This window comes from Vidua macroura, chromosome 1 (assembly GCF_024509145.1).
Source record: "Vidua macroura isolate BioBank_ID:100142 chromosome 1, ASM2450914v1, whole genome shotgun sequence".
Classification (NCBI taxonomy): domain Eukaryota; kingdom Metazoa; phylum Chordata; class Aves; order Passeriformes; family Viduidae; genus Vidua; species Vidua macroura.
In genome coordinates this window covers 122,447,380-122,470,376 of record NC_071571.1, presented here as the reverse complement: position 1 = coordinate 122,470,376, position 22,997 = coordinate 122,447,380, and the positions used below count along the sequence as shown (strand labels likewise).

The 22,997-nt window shown below is 35.8% G+C and overlaps 1 protein-coding gene and 1 long non-coding RNA gene across 4 annotated transcripts in view; one reads left to right on the top strand and one right to left on the bottom strand.

Moving 5' to 3' along the window:
• The window catches only part of STAU2 (staufen double-stranded RNA binding protein 2), a 170,798-nt gene that overhangs the window by 63,022 nt on the left and 84,779 nt on the right, over positions 1–22,997 (top strand). For all 3 annotated transcript variants that reach the window (XM_053995765.1, XM_053995840.1, XM_053995685.1), the window contains exons 9-12: positions 1,872–2,009; positions 5,188–5,319; positions 9,317–9,377; positions 22,434–22,741. In XM_053995765.1, the coding sequence (XP_053851740.1) occupies positions 1,872–2,009; positions 5,188–5,319; positions 9,317–9,377; positions 22,434–22,741 (639 nt within the window). The remainder of the gene's footprint in view (positions 1–1,871; positions 2,010–5,187; positions 5,320–9,316; positions 9,378–22,433; positions 22,742–22,997) is intronic.
• On the bottom strand, positions 11,564–13,430 carry LOC128817515 (uncharacterized). Its single transcript, XR_008440224.1, has 3 exons — positions 13,351–13,430; positions 12,749–12,879; positions 11,564–11,658 (listed from the first exon to the last, which is right to left on the bottom strand). It is a non-coding gene; the product is annotated as an uncharacterized LOC128817515 (long non-coding RNA).

The following is a 22,997-nucleotide window of genomic DNA, read 5'->3' as shown; positions in this document are numbered from 1 at the left end:
AAAATAAGCAAATACTTTGGAGAGTGCAAAACTGGATTTGGAAGATGTACAGAAGACTTATTTGTCACCTTTCTTTTTTCATTTGCCTTCAAATATAGAATAAGTGATCATTTAGAAAAACCTAGATTAATTAGATACCAGTCTCCTTTTACAATCCTGGGGATCTAATTCTCAGAAACTTATATGAAAAAATGGGCAGGAAAATGATTTAATGGAATACCATCAGCATTAATGCAGCCTTAAAGCTGGAAGATTGGAAAAGTCTTTTGGCTTTGGTTTTCACCAAACATCTTGGAAAGTTTTTCTCAGGAAAGACGCTAAGGGTATAATAATGAAAAGATTTCTTATATTACCATATACCATTTGCCATTACAAACTTTAAATTTAATTATACACAGTTGGCCTTGTTAGAAAGAACATTAATTGTCAAAATAAGCTGAATGTGTAGATGGTTTTTATTTTTTGAATATCCAGACTTCTGAAATGCTTTCAATGTGCCCATTTCTTTCAATTAAATTTGCATGTGTTTTGAGCATCAAAAAAAGTGGCAACAATAACTTCTTTTTATTTGTATATGTATTTATGAGGCTGTATCTTATGGCCTGCTCTTTATTTAGCCTGCTCTGCATTTTGTCTCTGCCTGGCTTCTTGCCCACACAGCTGCCCTTGTGTATGACATTGTCTTAGCTCTTTCACCTACATCTTCTCTAACTACTTCAGCAGTTACACTACGTAGGATTTGTTGCACAGCTTTCTAAATATAATATCCCTCTCTGGTCTTTGCCTTCAGTTGCTGATCATTTCTTCAGGTTCCTGAACACTTGTTTGTTATTTGAGAAGCTCAAGCAAGCATGAGTGCTCATCTTCTCTTAGCCTGCGAATGGTTTCATGAAAGGGAAATAGCTTCATAACATAGAAACAATTCTACATTCAAATGCCATTTACATTTGCAAGTGCATTCTTTGTGTTATCCTGTGTAAATCAGTTAAGTATGACTTCAGAAAAATTTTTGTAGGTCTTAATATCTTCTTAAAATCTACAAACAAATATTTTCATAGCTGTGTGCTTTGAAAGAGCTTTTGCTGTGTGAGCAATAATTCATTAAAAGAATTTCAGAGCTAGAGAGTTTTCAAGGACTGTAGCTTTCCCCCGTCTGTGTAATCTTGGACAGAGCACTTTGTCAGTCCTTTTATTTCCCCAGCCTGAGATAAATTCCCCCACCAACCACACTTTTGGAAATACTATTGTGAGGATTATTGCCTGTTAAGCATTTGAAGTACTTTATGGGTAGTTCACAATAAGCAACAATTCTAGGGTATATTCATATGACACACAGAGTAAACCCTCTGCACCTTTAGTTGCAAGTTGCATTGTAGGATGGAAGGCCTGGAGTGCTGAGAAGGAAAGCAGGAAGGCTGGAAGAGGAAGCATCTTGATGTATGGCAAATGGTTTTTGTCCCTGTGTAAATCCCACCTCTTCTCAGTGTAGCGCATGTTCCAAGCTATTGGCAAGCTATTTTAAAGGGTTAGGGGGAAGGGTCCTAGAAACAGGGCAATAAGTGGCTAATGAATCTGCTAATTTTCATCCATCCTGATGAGGACCTCCACAGATAGGAGAGGGTTTTTGTAGCTTGCAGATGCAAGGTATGTATACTACCTGCAACAATGGCAGACAATTTCTTTCCACAGCTTTGAGCCCTGAGGGTTCTTATCTTTTGTCTCATAATCAAAAAATGGAAAGTAAGTTACTTCTTATTCTCTCAAAGGGAGTATTACAAAAGAGAGAATCCTAGTAAATGCTTATTGAAGCAATGTAGTAGTTATAGGGATATATACTGAAATAATGGTTCTTTCCTTTAAACCTGGTTTAGACTGGACCAGAATATGGTCAAGGAATGAATCCCATCAGTCGTTTGGCTCAGATCCAACAGGCCAAAAAGGAGAAGGAGCCAGAGTACGTTCTTCTTTCAGAGAGAGGAATGCCTCGCCGTCGGGAATTTGTCATGCAGGTATCATTTGTGTCATGTTAGAGATAACGGCCTTGCTGAGGGTTTTGTTCAAACTCAAACAAAATGGTGGCATAATATGAAGGGAAACTCCCTCTGTTTAGCTTTTTGCCTTGCTGTCAGATATACAGGAATAGTATGAAATACAGTATCAGAAATCCCATCTAAGCTTCCTTCTTTCTCTTAGTGAAACAAATGGCAATTGAATTAGGTGCCCTCCAGATGCTTTTCATGCATTATTTGATACTCTTATTTCTATTTCAACTGATTGCTATTGTCTTTATTCCTGATGTTCATGATTTATTTACTTTTACTTGTCTTTTTAGAAAAAAAAAAATTGGACTGGTGTTGATCCAAGGATGCCAGCAATACCTAGTATTCTGAAATATGTGTATTAATATCTCCATATTACCAGGCATTTTGGCTTTAAAAAATAGTGTTGTCAATTTTTTTTCAGATTTCTGGTTTCTTTGTGACTTTGTTATCTCTGAAATACAGCAAAAAAAGCCAACCACATGCTTTAGACTGTCCTCTGACTGGACCTAATGCTGAAACAGTAGATCATTAAAATTCCTTTCAAATTTAAATTAAGAACATGTACAAAAATTTGGTATAACTGTGATATTTTGTTAGATAGCACAACAGCAGGTTGAGAAAGATTAGAAACAGGAAAGGATTCTGTATTCTTGTGTTTTCACTCAAGGGTAATTTTGTGCCGGAACAACTCAGAGCTGCATACCTCAGCGTGTTTTGACTTGTTATCTACCAACCACACCAAAATGTCACTTCTGATCACAAGCAAAATTTATGATGTTCCAGCACCTCCTTCTCCAGAAAATTAGTTATGTTTTCAATTCAACCTCTAAGTTCCTCCTCCATGTCTATGAAGATAAGATAGTGATCTTAATTTTCTTGGGCCTAAGTGGTCTTCCTTCATGATTTATTATTTTTCTCTCTGAAGGAAAATAAAGTGTTGTGTTCTTTTGTTGCAGACTCTTTTTTTGAATATAAACTTGGATTTCTAACATTTTATGAGACCTGAAAGTACTTGAAAAAGAGTGATCCTGTCACAGAAAATCTCCTTTCTCATGCTTAGACCCCCATGGGACTGTCCACAGTTGGTAGTTGCTGTGTGAAGCCTCAGCAGAACAGTGTAACACAGCCCAGTATTAGAAAGATGGGCTGGAAGTTTAGTTTTCTGTTGGAGGAGTGTCAATAATGGCAAAGTCTTCAGTTTGTTTAAAAAAGGAATCTTAAAAGCAGTCAATATGCAGAAGATTCCTGTATCTAAGAAGGTTTGTGAAAGAGTTAAAGAAACTCCGCAGAGCAGTTGCTTTGTTACAAATACTTTTAAACTCCATGTTCACCCTTTTGTAAAGCCTTCACACTAAAATTATTCTTCTATTTATCCCACCTTCAGGAAGTCTCAGTGAATTCATTATGACATGCAGAAAACCTTTTCAGAAAAAAATACCTTTGTATAAACTACTTAAACCATGTTTTCATTTAATTTAATTGAATGTGGAAGTAAAATATCCAGAGATAATATGTTCATTTTTATCTGTCACACAAAGAGCAAGTTTAGATGTGATGAAATGGATCCAATTACTTGTCCTGGCTACTAGATAAACAGAAGAAAACCTCTGATGACATTAGTTGGTGTTCTGTTCCCAAAGTTAATTTCAGAAAGCTCTTTCTCTTTGTAGTCAGGCCTTTAATCCTTGATAGAGGTTATAATAATAGCTAAACCAGTTTTACAGGTCTGAGAAATAGCAACACATTGATTTATGATGACCTATGCTATAAATTATCTTTTTGTCTTGTCCCATTAAAGTCCCTCAATTTTATTGCATATAAACTTGTAGCAGATTGGCTATTTTCTAATTGTTGTTGTGAACTGCATAGGAGATAAAGTTTATATTTCAAGATTGTTAATACTTTTGGCTTAGGTAGACAAATCTTTTCGCTTAATGATATATATATATGTACTTTGAAGGGGCATTCATGATTATTATTTATTTACATCCTCTTCTTAATATTTAGAATTAAGAGGTATTTGAGTAAAGAAGAATTTAAACTTTTAGGAAAATACATATATGATAAATTAAGGAAAGTGAATAATTATTGAATGACATAAACTACTAAATATAATTTATTCTTTATTTAGCATTTGTATGCCTTTTTTTACAATGTTTTTAAAGCTCCTTCCAAACTGTTTCTGGTCTTTGACCTCTGGGGGTTTTTTGTTATTCAGATCACCTTGATGATTTTATTATTTTTACTTGATTTTGATTTCCTTTTTTTGACATAGTTTTGAAACTGTGCACTATTTTAAGACACAATTTGGCAAATAGAAGGGTTAATGGACTGAGCAAAATACACCCATCAAAGAGCTATGGATGAATAGCAGTGAGAGTGCTCATGTCACAAACCAGACACATACAGCTCCAAGAGTTTTAAGAATGGTACCAAAGCCAAGGATTAAGTTGGAGCCACACATTTTATGGATATCAATTGCCTACAGTTTGTCCTTATTTTGGGGTTTTAATTTCTCCTAGTCTTATGAAAGGCATCATGTTTGTCAGAAACCCTTTGTACTGTACACTGAGGAGCCTTCTTTCCAAGGACTGTTTGGATCAAAGCTTGTCAGGTGTAAGCAGTTCCAGCCCCTGTGTTCCTTGCAGTGCAACAAAGTGGGAGGAAGGCAAATATGGTTTTCATCCGTCTTTAAAAACCATTCTCGTTAAATCTCAAGTCTGTTTGTCCCTCCATTGCTCTGCACTGTCCTGATGAAGCTGGGGAGCTGCTGCAGGCAACACTCCTTCCTACAAGAAAGAGGAAGTGCAGACCCTGGGGCAGTTCCAGTGTTAACAGAGTAGGGGAGAGGTTCATGAGGGAGAATGGGGGTAACACAGAGCCTGGTGGAACAGAGAGGCAACTGTGTGTGCACTGAGATGCAGAAAAAAGTACCTCTTGGGTATGAATTTGGTGAACTTCTGAAAAATCAAAACAAACCCTTCTAAATGAATACTCTAGTCCCCTTTTGCACTACTGTAGCTTTTTCAAGATTGCATCTTCATCAAAAGAGCTGACAGCTGTTGATAAATCAGCAAGAGTATTATATGGTGATATTAAGGAGTCTTGCATTTATCATGATTATGATCAATATTTTCTTTTTAAGGTAAAAATAGGCAATGACATTACTACTGGAACAGGCCCAAACAAGAAAATAGCTAAAAGAAATGCAGCAGAAGCAATGTTGCTACAGCTGGGATACAAAGCCTCTACTCCTCTTCAAGACCAGACAGAAAAGGTGAGAACCAATTGTTGTGATGCCCACAATTTACCCTTGTCTAGGTTTTTAAGCTGTATCAGCTAATCACTTAGTAAAACTGGAAGCTTAAGCTTGTGCACACCCTGTTTTAGGGAGTTGCTTGTCACAGATTAGCCTTTATTTAGCTACAGCTCTACAGCTACCCTTAGTATTAAGTGCAGCCTCTGCTCCTGTGAGAGTAATTAGGAACAGAAACAGAGTTCCATAGAATAGCATGTGTGCAAAAGTGTACATGTGATCCATGCACCTCTTTCTACTTACAAATCAGGATGAAGGTACCTCTTGCTTTTATTCCATTTTGGGCATTCATGAGAGTCCAAGGGAACGGAAGGAACAGAAAGGAACAACATTAGTAACTTTCATATATGAAGTAGTAATCAATGTTTATCTTCCCATTGCATGTGTACTAAAAGCATTACAGAAAAGTAATGGCCTTTTCACATTTGATGACTGATAAAGAAAATGTGTGTCACTTTTTTTAATGAGGAAGGAATTGCATTTTAAATTCATGTGTTGGAAGTATGTATTTCCACGTTAGCTGTCTGTAACTTAGCACTCCTCTCCTGCCTTGAATTTATTGATTAGGGGTTTTGTAACCAAAATTGGCTGTTAAAGTTTTGCCTTTTGTTTTCTGAAAAGATACTTGGTAAACTATTTGACTAAGCTGTGGACCCTAAACAGCTTCTGTCATATACAGGCTCACTGCATGTATATATTTTGATAATTATTTATATGTTTACTGTGGCTGCACTAGGTAGCCAACAGAATGTTCTGTTGGGATTTTCTAGGACTATATAATAAATCTGAATACAGTATATATGTACACATCTATGTATATGTAAATATGAAGATATTCTGTTCTATACGTTCTGTATTCCTAACCAGGAAAAGAAATACTGTACTGGTTACTTGGCCCCACCTTCTTCTGTTTCACTGTCCTTTGAGAGTAGCAGCAATATGTGTGCTGTTCACACTCACCTTCACTATGTTCTTCACTATATGTCTTAGTCATAGACAAGTGTGAAATACTCTAAACAGACTACTTGGAATCTGGATGATGTTCCTAGTGAGAACACACTGCGCAGACATGGCCATTGAAAAAAAAAGCTTCTGACTGAGTCAAATGATAATTCATTTTCACCAGAATGCGGAGGCATTTCTGCTGTAGAATATACTCTCTATGGTATAAAACTATCAACTTTTTCTTCACTTCCAGTTTTACCAAATGGCTTTAATAAAACAAGTCAAAACAGAAAAACTAATTTTTTTATTCTAATACGAAAACATAGGTTTTTATTCTTGGATTTTAAATTGGCTGAACTAATTTTACTCAGTATGTTTCAGAGATAAAGGCTGAAAAAAATCAGCCCACAACATAGTTTCTTTGGAGAGCTCTACATGGTGGAAACTTGTGGTTACATTGAAATCCTTACCAAAAAACTGAGTGACTAAAAAGGGATGCTGCTGCTTTGTTTCCCTACATTTATTAAGCTATTGCTTACAAGTGCATTGTCTTTAGAAAATCAGGCTTAATTGCATACTTGCAGATGTAGACATTTTAGGATTGGTGGACTTGTGTACAGTGGCCTAATATCATTCTGAATACAATGAACAAACAGGTTACTGTATCCAAAAAATGTGAAGCACTCAACTTTGATGTAGTAGCAGTATAATAAAAAAATCATCATAAATTTTTAAAGCTTTGTTGGGGTTTAAGGACATGAAATATCTAGAGCATTTGGTTTTATCTTCTGTGTATATGTCTGGACATATTTGGAGATGCACAAGTTAGTTTGTGTAGCTGAAGGAATTTTAACTCTCAAACTAAACTGTGGTGGAGAAGAGGGAAAATAACCCTTAGATCTCTATCAATTTGAGCATTGCAAAATTCCTTGCATATAAATTGCACAATAAAGATATACCGTTAGAAGATACTTGTTTCACTGTTTGAATCCAAAATGGATCCCAGTGTAGATTAGTTGATGTAGCAGGTTGGCATCTAAATAGATAATTTTCACCTGTATATTTTTTGCTGATGTTACAAAAGGCAATTCTTTTTTCCCCCTGTGCCCCCTTTTCCTCAAGTCCTTCCATTCCATTCCTCCTCCCTTAAAAAATAAGCAAAACTAAATTCAGTGGTTTTTTTCCCTTAACCCTCTTACATAAAATGTGACTGTATTTGTTGTTTTAATGGAGACCTAAGAGCATTATAAGAGCTATGTGTAGTGCTGATGGCAGCACAAGTAATCCAGGTAAATGTAGAAAAGTAAAGGCTCTGCTCTTTTCTGGGTTAAACTGATTCCTGAAAGAAATCAGTAATGGTTGTGCAGAGCCTTGAGGAGAGCAGTCTGGAGGTATGCTGGGAGACATTTTGCAGTTGTCAGAATTTTAGCTCTATGGATGAGAATGGGGAGTTGTAATAATTTTTTCATGTTTCCACCTTTTTGTTTCTTCTTGCCACTTGTATTCTCTTAGAAAGAAGAAAACCAAGATAGATTGCATTCATGTGAGGCAGCAGTACTAAGGATCACTTACTCATAGAGGAATTGTTGTTAAATTCCCTGTCATGATCAAGTTAATAAACAATAAAAAAGAGAAGAATGAGGAAAGTTGGAAATCTCTTATTGTAACAGTGTGTTCGTGCTGGCATCATGTTACAGATGGTCAGGATGGATTCCTGAGAAAACCATGCTGTTGTTAACAGCAGTAAATACAAACATATTTATAGATTTCATATTGCTTATTCATATGAAGAACTGCTGTCACTCGTATTTTCAAATGTACATGCTACCTGCTTCATAATATGAATAAAACAAATTATATGAAATTAAAGTATATGGATGTAGGTGACCAGTTTGAAAGCTGACTGTAATGCCTGTCCTCCTTTTCCATCAAATATCTCCCATTTTCACTGCACATTGCCAAGGCTCTTTGTGAGGTACATGATGATGAAAAGCAGGGAAACAATCATTGAAATACCTGCATTTCATAGTGTGCTCTCCCCTCCTCTTTTCCAAGTAAAATGTATCATTTAGTGGTCTGTATTATGACATGGTAGTAATCTAAACAGCCTTAATGCAACCTCTGAAATGCAGAGGCAGATTTCAGCTGGTAAATTTTCCTTCTCATCTCTTTCACTTTCCAACTCCATCTTTGAGAGCAAATGATTACAACTTTGTTCTGGCATATAGCCTGTTTTGCTGTGAAGTTTTCTATTTGCATAGAAAACCCCAGTGAAATCTGAAAAGGATCATTCATTTCACATTCATAAAGCTGGTTGTTGATAGCTCCTCAAGTAATGAGGAAGCTCGGACTTCTTTATCCAGTTTTATACACAAACCTAGGACATTGCCCTCTTATTTACTGTGTAAACCTCAGTAGTGGCTTCATTTTGAACCTCTGTGTTAATTGTTCCCCTTTTCCATGTCAGAGTAATACCCATAGTAAAATTAATTTGAAGACAATCAGCTTCCTCAAAAATATATTAAAATAATGGAAAACTGTAATAATTTTTAGTTCCACTTCAGTGACTAAATTGATTCCTAACAAGTAAATATTTTAAAATTACACCCAAAGTACTTTATAGTGTTTACACATTCTTTCATAGGTGGTAATTAGGATCTTGTTTTGGAATGTAATAACTCTGTTGACTGTTTATGTTTTCAGTTGAGAGCCGCTTAAAACATTTAATTTTATTTAAGTCTGATTTGGTAATATATTGAGTTGAACCTAATCCTTGGGGAAACATTTATATTTCAGTGTTAGGCAATAGTTGTTAATGTTTACTCATGAAGGGTACATTACTCAAATAACGTATCTTAGGCAAAAATGAAGATGAGTTAGCACAATTTTGTGAACAGATGTGGCAGTCTCAACTCATCCTTTTTAGTATATTTCAACTATTTTTATAAACAGGAATGTTCTGTTTAGGGAGCAGTTTACTCTTTACTTACTTCTCTTTCTCTACCTGTTTCAGCTTGGAGAAAACAAAAGTTGGAATGGCCAAAATGTTGGGTTTCCTGAACCAACAAGTAATAGTAAGTATTGTTTTCTAAATTTATATTGATACTTATTTCTCTTTGTCTCTGTATGATTTGGATTATTCAAGACAATTGTAATGCTTTTTGTAAATATTTTAGGGGTTTTGTTGCAATTAGATTAATTAACCCCTGAGCGTCGTGTGTGTGAGTGTAGGTATGAACGAGTGCAGAAACAAGGAAATTTTTATCTACTCCTTGAATAATTGAATCCTTCAGTTTGTAAGGAATTTTAGGAGGTCACCTAAACTGCTTGTTCAAAGCAGAGTCAGTGCAGAGTTGAGATAAGGTTGCTTGTGGCTTTTTCACAGTTCTCCAGTGATGAAGGTTCCATAGCTTCTCTGGGCAGCCTGTTTCAGTGCTTAACTGTCTTCACATTGATTTTTTTTTTCTTTTTATATCCCATTCAGAACATCTCCTGTTTGTTTATGACTATCATCTCCTGTTCTTCTGCTATATACCTCAGTAATGTGCCTGCCTCCATCCTTTCTGACAAACTCTTCTTAGATATTGGAAGGGTGCTATTGGGTCCCAACAGATTTCCATTATCTAGGAATTTATCTACCTAGACTCTAAAATCACAGCTTAGAGATAAGGATGCTGTGGGAGACAGCATGTCAAAATCCTTGCTAAAGCCAAGGTAAATGACATCCACTGCTCTCCATTCATGAAACCAGTCATTTTATCATGGAAGACATGTGTGCCCACAAATGGCTTTAAGAGGACTGCTTGATTTTCCCAGGGACCAGACTGAGGCTGACCAGCCTGCCTTTTTTGAGTATAATGCATTTCTCCAGGCACTGGAGATTTCTTCTGATCTCCATGACCTTTTGAAGAGAACAGAAAGTGGCCTCGTAATGATGCAAGCTGGTTGACTCAGCACACTAAGATATGTCCCATTTGGTCCAATGGATGCACAGGAAGTTCCACCTGAAAATGAGGGAGAACTTTACTGTCCAGGTGACTGAGCACTGGAACAGGTTTCCCAGAGAGGTTATGGAGTCTCCTTTACTGGAGATATTCAAGAACCATGTGGACACAATCCTGTGCTATGTGCACTGCAATGACCCAGCTTGAGCAGAGGGATTGGACCAGATGACCCACTGTGGTCCCTCCCAATCTGACCCAATCTGCAATTCTGAGATTTTGTTATTTATATGGGTTTATTTCTAGCTTTTCTCACAACATCCCTGACTCTGATGAGGTTCTGCTACTGGCAGTTCCTCTCTTCCCTGAGCTTTGTCTATAAGACAGAAAAGCTCAACAAACCTTGTTGGTGAAGATTGAATTCTGTTTCACTGCAACAGGTAAAGAACAGGACAGTACTTGATGAGTTCATAACTAGAATTTTGCTGTTTAAAGTGGTAAAGATAATATAAATAGTACTTTTTCACTTTTTCATGAGCCCTGGATTTTTCTCTAGAAAAATCATGTGTAGTTTTGAGCTTCTTAAGGGTATCAAACATTATCTCCCTCACCTAAGGATTGTACAGACATGGACACACACATGAGCTACCTTCTATTTTTTGCCTATATACATCTGAAAGACATGGTCCTAAAAGCAGGTTTTAGTGGAGTTTCAGTGGTGTTCCAGTGGAGTTCAGTGGTGTTCCATTATATATATGGTCTTCCCAGTCACCACAGAGGGACCCAGAGACCTGAGGAGTAACTTGTGCTTCAACCTACACAACAGTTTGCTAGGGTTTAAAGTGATCTTGGATTCAGCACATGCAATTGTGTTTCCCTGAAAGGAAGGATTCTACAGGATCTAAGTCTTCCCATTAACAGCTTCCTTACAGCCTTGTCATCAACCCCCATCAATACTTTTAGATGATTTGTGTTTGTATTGTCAAAATCTCTAAGGACAAGATCTGTGAAATATATTCAAATGTTAACATCTTAGAGTTTGAGACAGCAGAATAAGACCTCTATCTTTTCTCCTGTCCTTTCAGGATCTTGTAGCAGAGATACTTATACATGAATCCACGATTTTCTGTTAAACCAACAATAAAAAAAAACCACAATCTCTTAGGCTGCTCAAGACAACTTTGACAGTTTTACCTTTAAATCCAAATCTAGAAGGAGAACACAAAGGCAAACTCATTCAACAGGAGACAAGATTAACAGAAATTATATTTTAGATTTGTGCTGACCAAATAACTTATTTTTCACAGACCTGCTCAGAGACCTTTTTGCAGCCACTAGAGCCACAGTACAGAAACAGGTTTTCATTCTGAGACACTTTTGTACTGCTTGATGCCTTCATTTCCATTCTTCTGATCTACAAGTAAATTGGAAGTTGAAAGAGATGGAGCATGCCAATAGACAGGAGCATTTGTTCAGAGAGCATTGTTCTTAATCTCTTAACCCCCTTTTTTGAGGGTTCCAATCTAGAGGCAACATTAATAATAAGCAGGTGATTAAAGTGTATCACAGAATGTTAGAGGGTTGGAATGAATCTTAAAGGTTATCTAGTCCCAACCACCCCTGCCATGTGCAGGGATGCCATCCACTAGACCAGATTGCTCAAGTACTTATCCAGCCTGACTTTGAACACTGCCTGGGTGTTTTGAATAGAAGAAATCACTTTTATGCATGATCTCTCATGCACCTGTGAAGTGCAGGGTTTTTTAAAGTCAGTTCCAAACAAGTTCCACACTTGGAGATAAAAAATGTCACATCCTTACAGGTGTGAGTTTACTAGTTAATTTTTAAGAACAGCACTTTTTGGTAGGTGAATTTACTTTTGAAGTTTTTTAAGTAATTCTTTTTAAGTTAGGAAGCTTTAAAAGAGGGCAAATGGAGCAGGTTTGCATTTCTTGTTACCATAAATGTAACTTTCAGTGGTCTTGAAAATCTGAGGCTCTGAGATTGCTACATCTACCATTTGGCAGCTTTTATTCATATTTCCAGTAATTTTATACCAGGAAAACAATTGTGTCCTGCTAGGACAGGCTATTGTGCATCAATTTCCTTTTGCAGACAGATAGTCTTTCTTTGTGTGTATAATGCCCTGTGTTTCCATCTGAGTCAAATAAAACTGGAATAGTAAAGGGAATTTGTGTACTTCAGTACAACAGAAAACAAAAATCATAACCATTCTATATTTCAGTACAGTTGAAGAAGAAATTTCATTGTACTCTTATGATGTTGTTTGTTTTTGCTGAGAAATACTCTACAGTCTGTATCCTCCTAATTAGTAGCTCAATATATATTTAGTATTCCCTATTAAATAGTCTTGAATATTAACTTCTCCTGTTGCTCTTATAAAGTCTAATAATAATGTTACTCTTGCATTATCCATGTGGCAAACCCACTTCTGTTCCTCCTACTCACTGGCAAAGCTTCTTCCCACAGGTTTACTTCTTTACCTGTCTTCTTCATTTCGCAATTTCAAAGAAAGATGAAACACAAAGCTATTGGTTTCTTGGTTTGGGATATCTTTGACATTCTTCACATGTGAAATGGCGAGAATATTGACTGAGTTTTTTCCCTTATGCTTCTGGAAGAGATTTTGAGAGACTGTGAGCAGACCAGAAGCATTTGCAGCCCATACAAAAGATGTTTACTGTAAACAGTAAACATTTATCTCTAGATTTAAGTAGTTATCAACAGAAACAAAACATGCAACAAAAGAACAATACTATTACAAAGTGCATTTTCATGGAAACATATTTTTTCTTTGTATTTCTGGATGGAGTAATCACAAACATCGTACAGAATGTGTTCTAGGAGAAACTGTAGATGAGCTATGAAGAACAGTATAAAAATAAAAGTAAAATATAACTGTGTTTTCATCTATTATAATTCTAAGAAGGAAAAAAAAATGACCATAACTGTTTTTACATGTTTCCCAGTTTCAGTTTTCCATCATATAGGTTTCCTTCACCTATTTCTAACAATTTTGGGAGTCCCAAACTACTGAAAATCTGGTAATTAAAAAAAAAAAAAAACACATTCAGAGCAATCCTACCTCTCTCTAAAGGACAGACTCTTTGTTTTTCTTGCCTAACATTTTATTACTCGGGATTCGTGCATGACTTTACAGTCTTTGTTCTTTGGAGTACATCTGCTCCTGCTGTTTGTTCACCACCTGAAATCATAACCATTTGTTTGTGACATGACAATTAGTTACTGTGAAGATGATTAGATTGTCACCAACAGATTATTATGATTTCAGATGGTAAATGAGCAGCAGGAGCAGATGATCTCCAAAGGAACAAAGATACTTGATCTCATACAATTGTTCTCAGTGACAAAAAAAAAAAAAAAAGAAAAAGGAGAGAAAAAAGCAAATAGATATTCTGAAGAGTTTCTTAGGTCTGTAATGAGAAAATTTTATATTTTTCTGTAAATAACATTTATTTTAGTATTTTTAAAACTCTACTTCAATATTAGATTAAGAAATATAAATTAAGAAATATAAAAAATACAAAAAGATTTGGTGTTATTATAAGCCCTAAATGTATGGATACATTCAGATTCTTACTTAGATGTTTCTTCACCAGCTTTTTGGAGAAAATAAATGCAATATAAATTATGCATTTATGAAATATTGCATACTAACACATCTTCACATTGAAGGAAACAAATTTGTTTGAACTTTGTAGTTCTGGCCCTCAGTAGCTTCAGAAAGATATTTTTTATATAGTCCTCTAATTGTTTGTTTTTCAACTGGGGATCTTGATGAAAACTTCCAGTAGATAATTTAATACCCCTATGTTTCCACGAGCAGGAACAGAAGTCTACAGTTTTGGAATAAAGTTTTTGTTTTGTAGTTTGGGCATTTTTAATTGGAATGTTTGTGTGTTATATTTTGCTGAAATATGTAATTCTTTTGGGTATATTTCAAAGGTGATTTATAGTGGATTGTGTGCATTTTTACTTGCTGAGTGCTACTGTTGCATTGGACTTGGCTTCTGAATTGCTTCCAAATTTACTCAGCTTTGTCAATTGTAATGTACTCTTGCTAGGAATTACATTGATACATCACTAAATGTTCGCTGAATTATTTGCCATTCTGACAAGAAAACACCACTTACTTGGTGAAAGGCCACAGCACAATAGTTTTCCATCTGTTCATTTTGATATTTTTGTTCTGTTTTGTGGGGATTTTTTTTTAGCTAGCAGACTGTCAGGTGAACATTATACCATCAGTGGAGCAGTTCCTTCAGCTGAGCCATTTGTCCTCACTTTATATGTCTCACAGCCTTGACTGGAGTCTCTTATCACAGCTGGTTATGTTTAAATAATACCTTGTCTCTGTAACTGCTGAGTTGATTTGCTAATTTTCTAATTAAGTTTTCTTTCTAATTGAAGATACTGGAAAATTAAATTTAGAAGCAGAGGAGATTTGTTCAATTTTATTTCTTTCCTAATTTACTGAAACTAGGAAATCCGTGCTGCATTTGGCATTATTAATAACTGATGTGTCATTTTTCAGTTTCATTTAACAATGAAAATAATTTTGTCCAGCATAATACCAATTAAATGCATCTTACATATTTTCTTTAATAGTTGAAAAAACTTCTAAAACACCTAATATTAAAAAACATATTAAGAAAACAGGGAAGGGAGTGTTATTTTTTTCTTTGCTGTTCTGAGAACTAGTGACAAGAGCCAAATTAGCATTTTTATGTGTGCGTGGGATTTGGGCTCAACTCTGGAGTGTAAGACAACAACTGCAAGTGGTCCTTCTCTATTTCCCACATTTCCACTTTTGAGATGCTCAGTTAAGTGCTTGAAGTTCTGCAAGGTTTGCATCTTCAGAGATGATGATTTCTTTGCTGAGTTTAGAGTGCAATGTGTGTTTATGAAGAGCCTAGTGTTTTAAGCATGTGCCCAGAGCATTGGAGACTTAGTTTTCTTCTTCAGCAGGAGGAGAGTATTCATGGAGTGCAGAGTCATCTGGATAATGGCAGCTGCCTTTTGGAGATGTGGATCTAATATGATTTGCAGCCAAAAAAGAAACAATCAAATGCTTTTAAAATATAGGAAATTCACAGGGAAGGAGTGATCTAAAGTAATCATGACTGTAGTTTGCCTGTTGGTTGAAACTCTTGTGAATGAAAGTGCAGATGTGTATTCAGGTGTTCTCTGGCTGGTTTGCAGATATTCTGCCTATTTTAGATACAGCTTAAAAAGAAAGAGTTGTGAGAAACCTGCTGCCTGGTTCTTAAGTAGTACAGATTGTGCATATGTAAGAAATATAGACTTGGGCTATGAGGTCTGTGGTTTGGGTGCCCTCAGGACAAGAAGGAGCTGTCTGGGAGACTGCTTAGCCATCAAGCTTTTGATGTATAAAATGTATAAAGAGGAAGCAGGCACCATGGCAGGAGACAGCTAGCTCTGTGAATGGAGATAATTTCAGATCATGTAGCCTTTTGTTTTTACCAGTCTCCTAAAAGGCCGATATGAATTACATTTTTCAAGGTTGCTAGTCTATTTCTTTGGAAAAATCTGCTCATGAAGCAGAAATGCAGAGCTCTTTTTTGATGTTAACTCTCAAATTCAAATTTAATTATGTAATTATGCTAAGTATCTGCATTTGGTTTTCTGTCTTCAGGTAAGAAAATGGAGCAGCATCACATAATTCACCTCAGAACGGTGTTACTCTAAATACTTCCACTTTTCTGGAGTCTTTTCTCCTTTTCCAAGTCCCTTCCCTCCAACCTGGAACCCACCATGTACTTCACCCTTAGTCTAGGATGATCATGTCCTTGAAAAACTGAATCTTCTGAACTGAAACTTTGTTGCTGCCAGAACTAAAACTTAATTCTCCATTCTTTTCTTCATGCCCTTTCAACATCAAACACTGGTTTCTCCTCCTCTGATTTCCTTCTCACTCATACATATGCTGTGCTTGTTGATGGCCCCCTTGGCCTTCTTAGCTTCAGCAACCTCTCTGTCCTTGTCTAGTAGATCTGCTTATTATTTCCTCTCTTCTCCATGTGGGTCAGGCCTTTGTTTTCATCATCACCATTCTCATTCCCCTCCTAATCTGTTAATGAATGGTCTTGCCTGCCTCCAGTTGCACTTAGGCACTCTCCTAAATTGCTTTTCCCCCACAAATATCACTTTCTAGCAGCTGTTACAAGCACCTTGATCTGCCAGCTCACTAGCTTGATTTGCTCCTGCTCCAAATTTGCTGATCCTCTTTACTGCTAAGCATATTGACCTTCCTTCTGTATTTGATTGGTTATTTTCTGAACCTGCTCAATCTTAATCTTTGGGTATGTGGTACGTGGACATATTGCTGGAAAATTATGATGCAGAAACTACCATGTAAAACTTAGAGTGTAGATGTTTCATCTGTCTATTGGAATATTTCATAGAATATCCTGTAGAAATTCCCCACTGCAAATGCTATGTCTTATTTTTTACCAAAATGTTATGTATTCAAGCTGTAGTAAAGCTAGGGGAGAATTCAAAGGACTTTCCTCATGTTAGTTAAATACCAAATTTTAAAGGAATGCATACAATTTAAATCCTGCAATACTGCAATTTCTGTTTCGGCTATACAAAAAATAATCCAGTGAAATTAGGGATATCAAGACCTGATTTCATGAAGAACTAAATAGTATATACTTCAGTACCATGGTTGTTTTAAGGTTAAACAAAGTTCGTATTTTCACGAGCAGCTTTATATAACATCAGTTTGTTTAAGGTCATGTAGACGAGATCTTTTGATTGAAAGACATTGTGTAATGACAAAACATTTTTTCATGTCTGAATATTGCAGTAGCTGGTGACTTAGAAATACCATGGATAGCTGTGTTAAGTAATAATTGCAGCTTGGTATTTCAAGCCAAGATTGTGTGTAGACAATTGCTGAGAACGTAATGGCCATACTATTTGCCTATTCAATTGTCTGACTGACCTTTTCTGAGTTCCTACTGAGGTAATGAAATTTGAAAATATGCTAGTATATAAATAGCCTTTTACACTGAATGGGGTATAAAACCATTTATTTTTATTATAATATTTACATTTTTCAGTCTTGTTATTTGAAGTAGTTATTTGGTTTTGTAAATTCTTTTTTCTTTTTTTATGTCAGTAGATTTGTAATGGGCCATATTTTAGGGCCTGTTGAGAACCTGCCAGTTCTAGGGAGTAATTATTGTATTTGAGTATCCCCCATGCCTCTTAAGTTTTTGTCCATTTTAATGTACAAAATTTTGAATTCAGGATTAGATCCAGTTCTAACTTTTCCTTCTTACAGCCTTACTACAAGATTTTTCCAGGTACTTTATGCACCACATTATAGGCAGGCTTTATTCAATGTGACTACAGATAGCATAATCTGAAAGAAAGCTTTTTGATGATTATCTATCAAATATTTTATTCAGTTCCAAAACTACTGATTATTTCCTTATGAACAGTCTTTTCTTCATCTAGTAATAGGTTATTTCAAATACCAGGGTGCTAAACTTAATTCATGAGCATATCATATACAGAATTATACCATTGTTTACTCTGCATCATTGCACAAGACATGAAAACACTCCTGTGTGCCATGTCCCATATCATTGGTTGTAGTGCAGGGAAGAGCATGTGCTCTTAGCAGGGTCAGGGGAAGTCATATTGCAGCTGGCACTGCTTCTGACACATGAACAAGTATAGCTTTTTTGTAGGATAAGCAAAAATTTGGGGAGAAAACTATTATCCAAGGAAGCATAAAGTTGTGGTTTAGACCAAGTATAAATGTGAAAAGTCAGTGAGTGCCCTGAACCAGAGAAGTCATTGAGTGAAGGCAGAGGAAGAGTATCCCTACACTACTAATTAAGTATAGAAAAGTAGCACTGACATCCATATATGTATATATATATATATATATGCAGATTTTCAACACAAGCCTGATTCTTTAGTCCATCTTGTGGAGTTGAATGATAAAATTGAAATATCAACTTCTTATGTTTTCTGATCTTCCTGACAGAAACAGAAAATTGGAAATAGGTACCTGTGTAGGCTCTAATAGCTGTGAGTGTGCAGGCAATGCTGTCATCAGTGAACTTTTCTTAACTTAGTAGCCCACTGCTGTGGGGTAACTTGTCACTGTTCCTGTATCAGCAAATTCTGTTTTTGCAGAGTATTATTACATTGATGCTTGTTCAGTAATATTGTCAGTTCTTGCTCTTCACCCCATTACCTATGCAACAGTTTTTCTAATGGTTAGTTTTGTTTACCACAAACTCCAGAAAGTGGAAGACCCATTTGTAGAAATGTCCTCCCCAGCCCAGGGGACACTGAAGAGAAAGGGTTAGGGATAAAAATAACATCACTCAAACAGAACTTTCAGAGATTGTCTCTATTATGGCTGCTTAAAAAAAAAAAAAAAAAGGTGCAATCAAAACACTGAGATTACATTTCCAGGGCAAGGCTTGTGAGGGATCATTGGGCCATCTTGTATCTTATTCATACATTTGCCTTTTAGCTCTTTTGCTATTATCTAGTATGTGACAGCAGAAGTAGACAATGGAAGATGAAGAAATTTATTCTTAGGTAAGAAAGGTCTTTGGTGTGTTTTCATAGACTTCAGAAGATTGTGAGAGACTGCAAACAATTACTGCCAATGATGAGTAAGACATGTTTTTTAAATGTTAGTGATTACATTGCATAGCTAGCCTGCATATTTTTGTAGTGCATTTGCCCACAGGTTTAAATAATATAAATGGAAATTATTTTAACATGTTTCATAAATGTGCCTCTAAGTTAATGTCCACCAGAAGGTGCAGTGTTGTTGGTCAATTATAGATCCTGGGACTCCTAATAATTATGATTCTTCCTGTGAAGTATGGTGAAGCTTGTATGGGATAAATATTTAGTGGACACAAAAGTTTTTCTTAGCTGAAAATAAAAAAGAATGAAAATGTTTGCCTGGAGATGTTCTCCTGCAATGCATAAATGTGTTAGACGATAGTATTTCTTTTCCCCTTGCTTTTTAATCAACTGATTGTTAGAAGACAAGATAATTTCTGAAGGGTTCTTTTGTTCTTGCACTTAATCCTCTGTTGTTGTATCCCTTGTCATTTGATAACTCTACTACTGTAACTAAATATATTTATACACTTTCCTATCATACAGCAGAGTTGAAGTAAGCAGGCAACAGTGAGGAATGATATATAAAATAATAGATAATGAATTACAATTAATATATGTTTTATAGAAGTTTTCAAAGAGACCAAGTTTCTATTGACTTTTTAAAACATGTTTGTAAAAAGCTTCATGAAACATAGGCCCTGAATATAAAAAGTTAATATCTAACAACTACATTAATGTAATGTCTAGAATATTACATTACTTTGTTTCCAGAGATAATCAATGATGGTAATATAATATCTGCCTCTCAGAGCCAATGTATGATTTAAATTAATTATTGCTTATAAAGCACTTTGAAGTCTTTAGCAGTAAGGTGTTGCAAAGTGTAAAAGTACTATTATTAATTTAACATCACCATTAAAGTCAGTACTTTAAGAGCATTTGCTATACTCTGCTCAATATCTTTCTATTCATCATATGCTGCATATTAGTTATTTTAACATTTAGAAAGCTTAGTAATCTGGAAGTATTCCAAACCATTGTTCCAGACAGCAGTTAGATATTTGGGTGGATCATGTAAAAACAGTGAAATGGCTGAGAAAGCATGTAAAATGTTTGTTTTAAGTAATATTACATCAATGGAACAGACATCTGCAGCACTGGACTTGATTTTAAACTTCTTTAAACTTCTTTTAAAGTTAACATTGTACTATGTTTTTCTAAAATTTATTGGGGGGGCTAATATCATGTTATTTCTAAACAAGTAGGCTGTTTTATCTTTTGTTCAGTTTACATTTCTGTTTCTGAAATATTCGTGGGAAATCAGATTTACAGTGGGCAGTTCTTAGGAGGTGGTGAACACCTGCCACTCAGTATTTTTACTGCTGTTTGGTTTTGTAACCTAACGTCAACTATCAAGATCTGTATTATCTTTTTTTTTTTTTCAATTTTCATTAATCTTACGTCTTGTGTAAAACTTAAAAAATACAGGCAGAGGTAGGGCTTGGAGGTTACAGCCTCAGGAAAAGTGTGTAAAGTCTCTCTTCTCATATAGTGATTGTGTGCCATAAAATAATGCTGTGTATTTACACAGTTGTTTATCTATTAGATTATGTTTGAAATTGTCCCAGATGGAGAAAAAGAAATTTTAGGGATTCTATCCTCCATCTTTCCCAGCAGCATTGTTTTGAATTTGTGCTTAGCTCTGGAGCTCAGCTCTGGAGTTCAGTCTACTGCCTTTGGAGCCAGTTCTAAACTAGGTAAAAGCAGCCTTAATGTTCAGGATCCAACCAGACTCCCCAGGAGGTAGGTGGGGAGAGCAATCAGGTGAATAACAGATATGTCTTTCTAAATGATATAAGCAGATGTTCCAGATTTTTAAAAGTAATATGAATTTAAAGCCAAATGTATGAGTAAATCAATTAAAAGATTCACCTGAAAGCAATTTGCTGAGTCGGCAGTGAGGAAGTTCCATTTTCACCATGTAGTTGAAAATGAGGATATTAATTACAGGTAATATTTTTTGAGTCTTCTCCTTGTGGTAGACATTTTATTTAAAAGTACTACTTGCACTTCTAGGATTAAAGGAATCGTTCCTAGGTACTGGAAATTAATTTCCTCCTCTTCTTTGAATTTATTCTACTTTCTGAGATTAATTTAATATGTACTACAAATGAATTAAACATTGAACCCTTTGATTTCTCTTGGGATTACTAAATCAGTTAACAAACAGGTTTATTATTCCTAGAATGAAATGCCATATGGCTCAGGTTCACTCATATTATGTGCTAGAAGATTAAAGTATGTTCTTAATATGAAATTACACATTTCAAGCTCATTTTCTGATGCATTAATAATAAGAAAAAGGTTTCCCTCTAGTATCAACTAACTGGTTATTTGTGTTTCCAAAAAATGCTTAATTGTGTAAGAAAACTAGCAAACTTCAGACTTAATTCGGCACATTTCCATGCACAGGACTATAAGCAAAACTGATCAAGTATTTATTTCTGATTCCAAGCAGGTTTAGAGTTGAGATATTTTCTAAAAAGGTATTCAAAATGCTTAAATGTAGATAAATTATCCCTAATTTACATCTCACTGGAAATATTTGGAAGTTATTCACATAAATAAATCTGGCTCTTTTAATGTTTACTTTAACTCCTGTTGATATTAAGTAGGACACATATATGCTTTCCTTTTTCAGTATAAACATTCTCAAAGGCAAGTAACTATTTGAAAACTATAGGATGAAAACTATAGGATATGCAGCTAAATAAATAAATAAATAAATAAATAAATTCCTCTTCACTGCAGAGCAGTCAGTCACACCAGAGTCATTAGCACAGTAACACTGGCTGCAGGGCAATTTAAGATTTTTTTAACCACAGGCTGCCCTTGTGATTCAGCAAACACTTCAAGCCAGCACTCGAGGCAGTGGTGCTACCACAAGGATCCACACTGCCCTTCCTTTGCCTCCAGCAGCTCATTCTCATGAACATCCCTACATGGTCCTACAGGTGCTGCTGCTGGCAATAGAGCAGCTGGGGAGTACAAACACCAGCTGTAGGAGGGAGGAAAAAACGAAACTACTTCTGGTGGCAACAGTGCTGATATAGACTAGTTTCAATTATTTGTGAAAAAACAGCTGAAATTACTGTATCAGATAGGAGGTAGAAGAATGTAGGGAAATAATGATTGTGCTACTATTTTGAAGTAACATCTGTTCTCATGGTTTGTAGGTCTTGTTCATATTGTGTGTTCTATGCTACCCACAGTTTAGTTTTAAAGTTAATGTTTGTATCATTTTAAAAAGAGTTGGGGAAGAGGAAGAAGAGGGCCCCGTCAGATCTGCTTTGTTTCTAAATATATTAGGTGACTTTATTTACAGTTACTGTAAAAAATATATATACTGCTTCTAAATTCTTATTTTGTTTTTCACTGTAAAATATGTTAATTAAAATTGTCTACATGTCAAACCCATTCTAAAGTAATGAGAATGATCTTTGATTTTGTTTTCAGCACCAAAGGGAATACTCCATCTCTCTCCTGATGTATATCAAGAGATGGAAGCAAGCCGCAACAAATCAGCCCCTGGTACCACTGTAAGCTATATGTCATCCAAAGAAATGAGCCAGACTTCTAGCTCTTTCTTCAGCATATCTCCTACCACAAATAGCACGGCCACCATTGCCAGGGAACTTCTCATGAATGGAACGTCCCCAACTGCCGAAGCCATAGGTCTAAAAGGAATATCTCCTGCTTCCCCCTGTTCTACAGTGCAACCTTCAAAACAGCTGGAATATTTGGCAAGGATTCAAGGCTTTCAGGTATGGGAGGGGGAAAATGAAGCTCTTCAGCCCGAATCATAGCGTTGCCATCAATGTTTCACTCTTGCCCTCTTGAATGTGGGCATGCATGTAACTTATCTTGTAAAATTAGCTGGTGTCTGAGGCAGTTTCTGGGTCCAGGAGATACAGATTTCCACCTTACATTTATCTTACTGCAGCCCATCTTTCTCTCCTATGTCTCTTCTCCTTAAATAATTACAGGCTTAAATTATGCTTTTAACTTGCACTTCTTTGA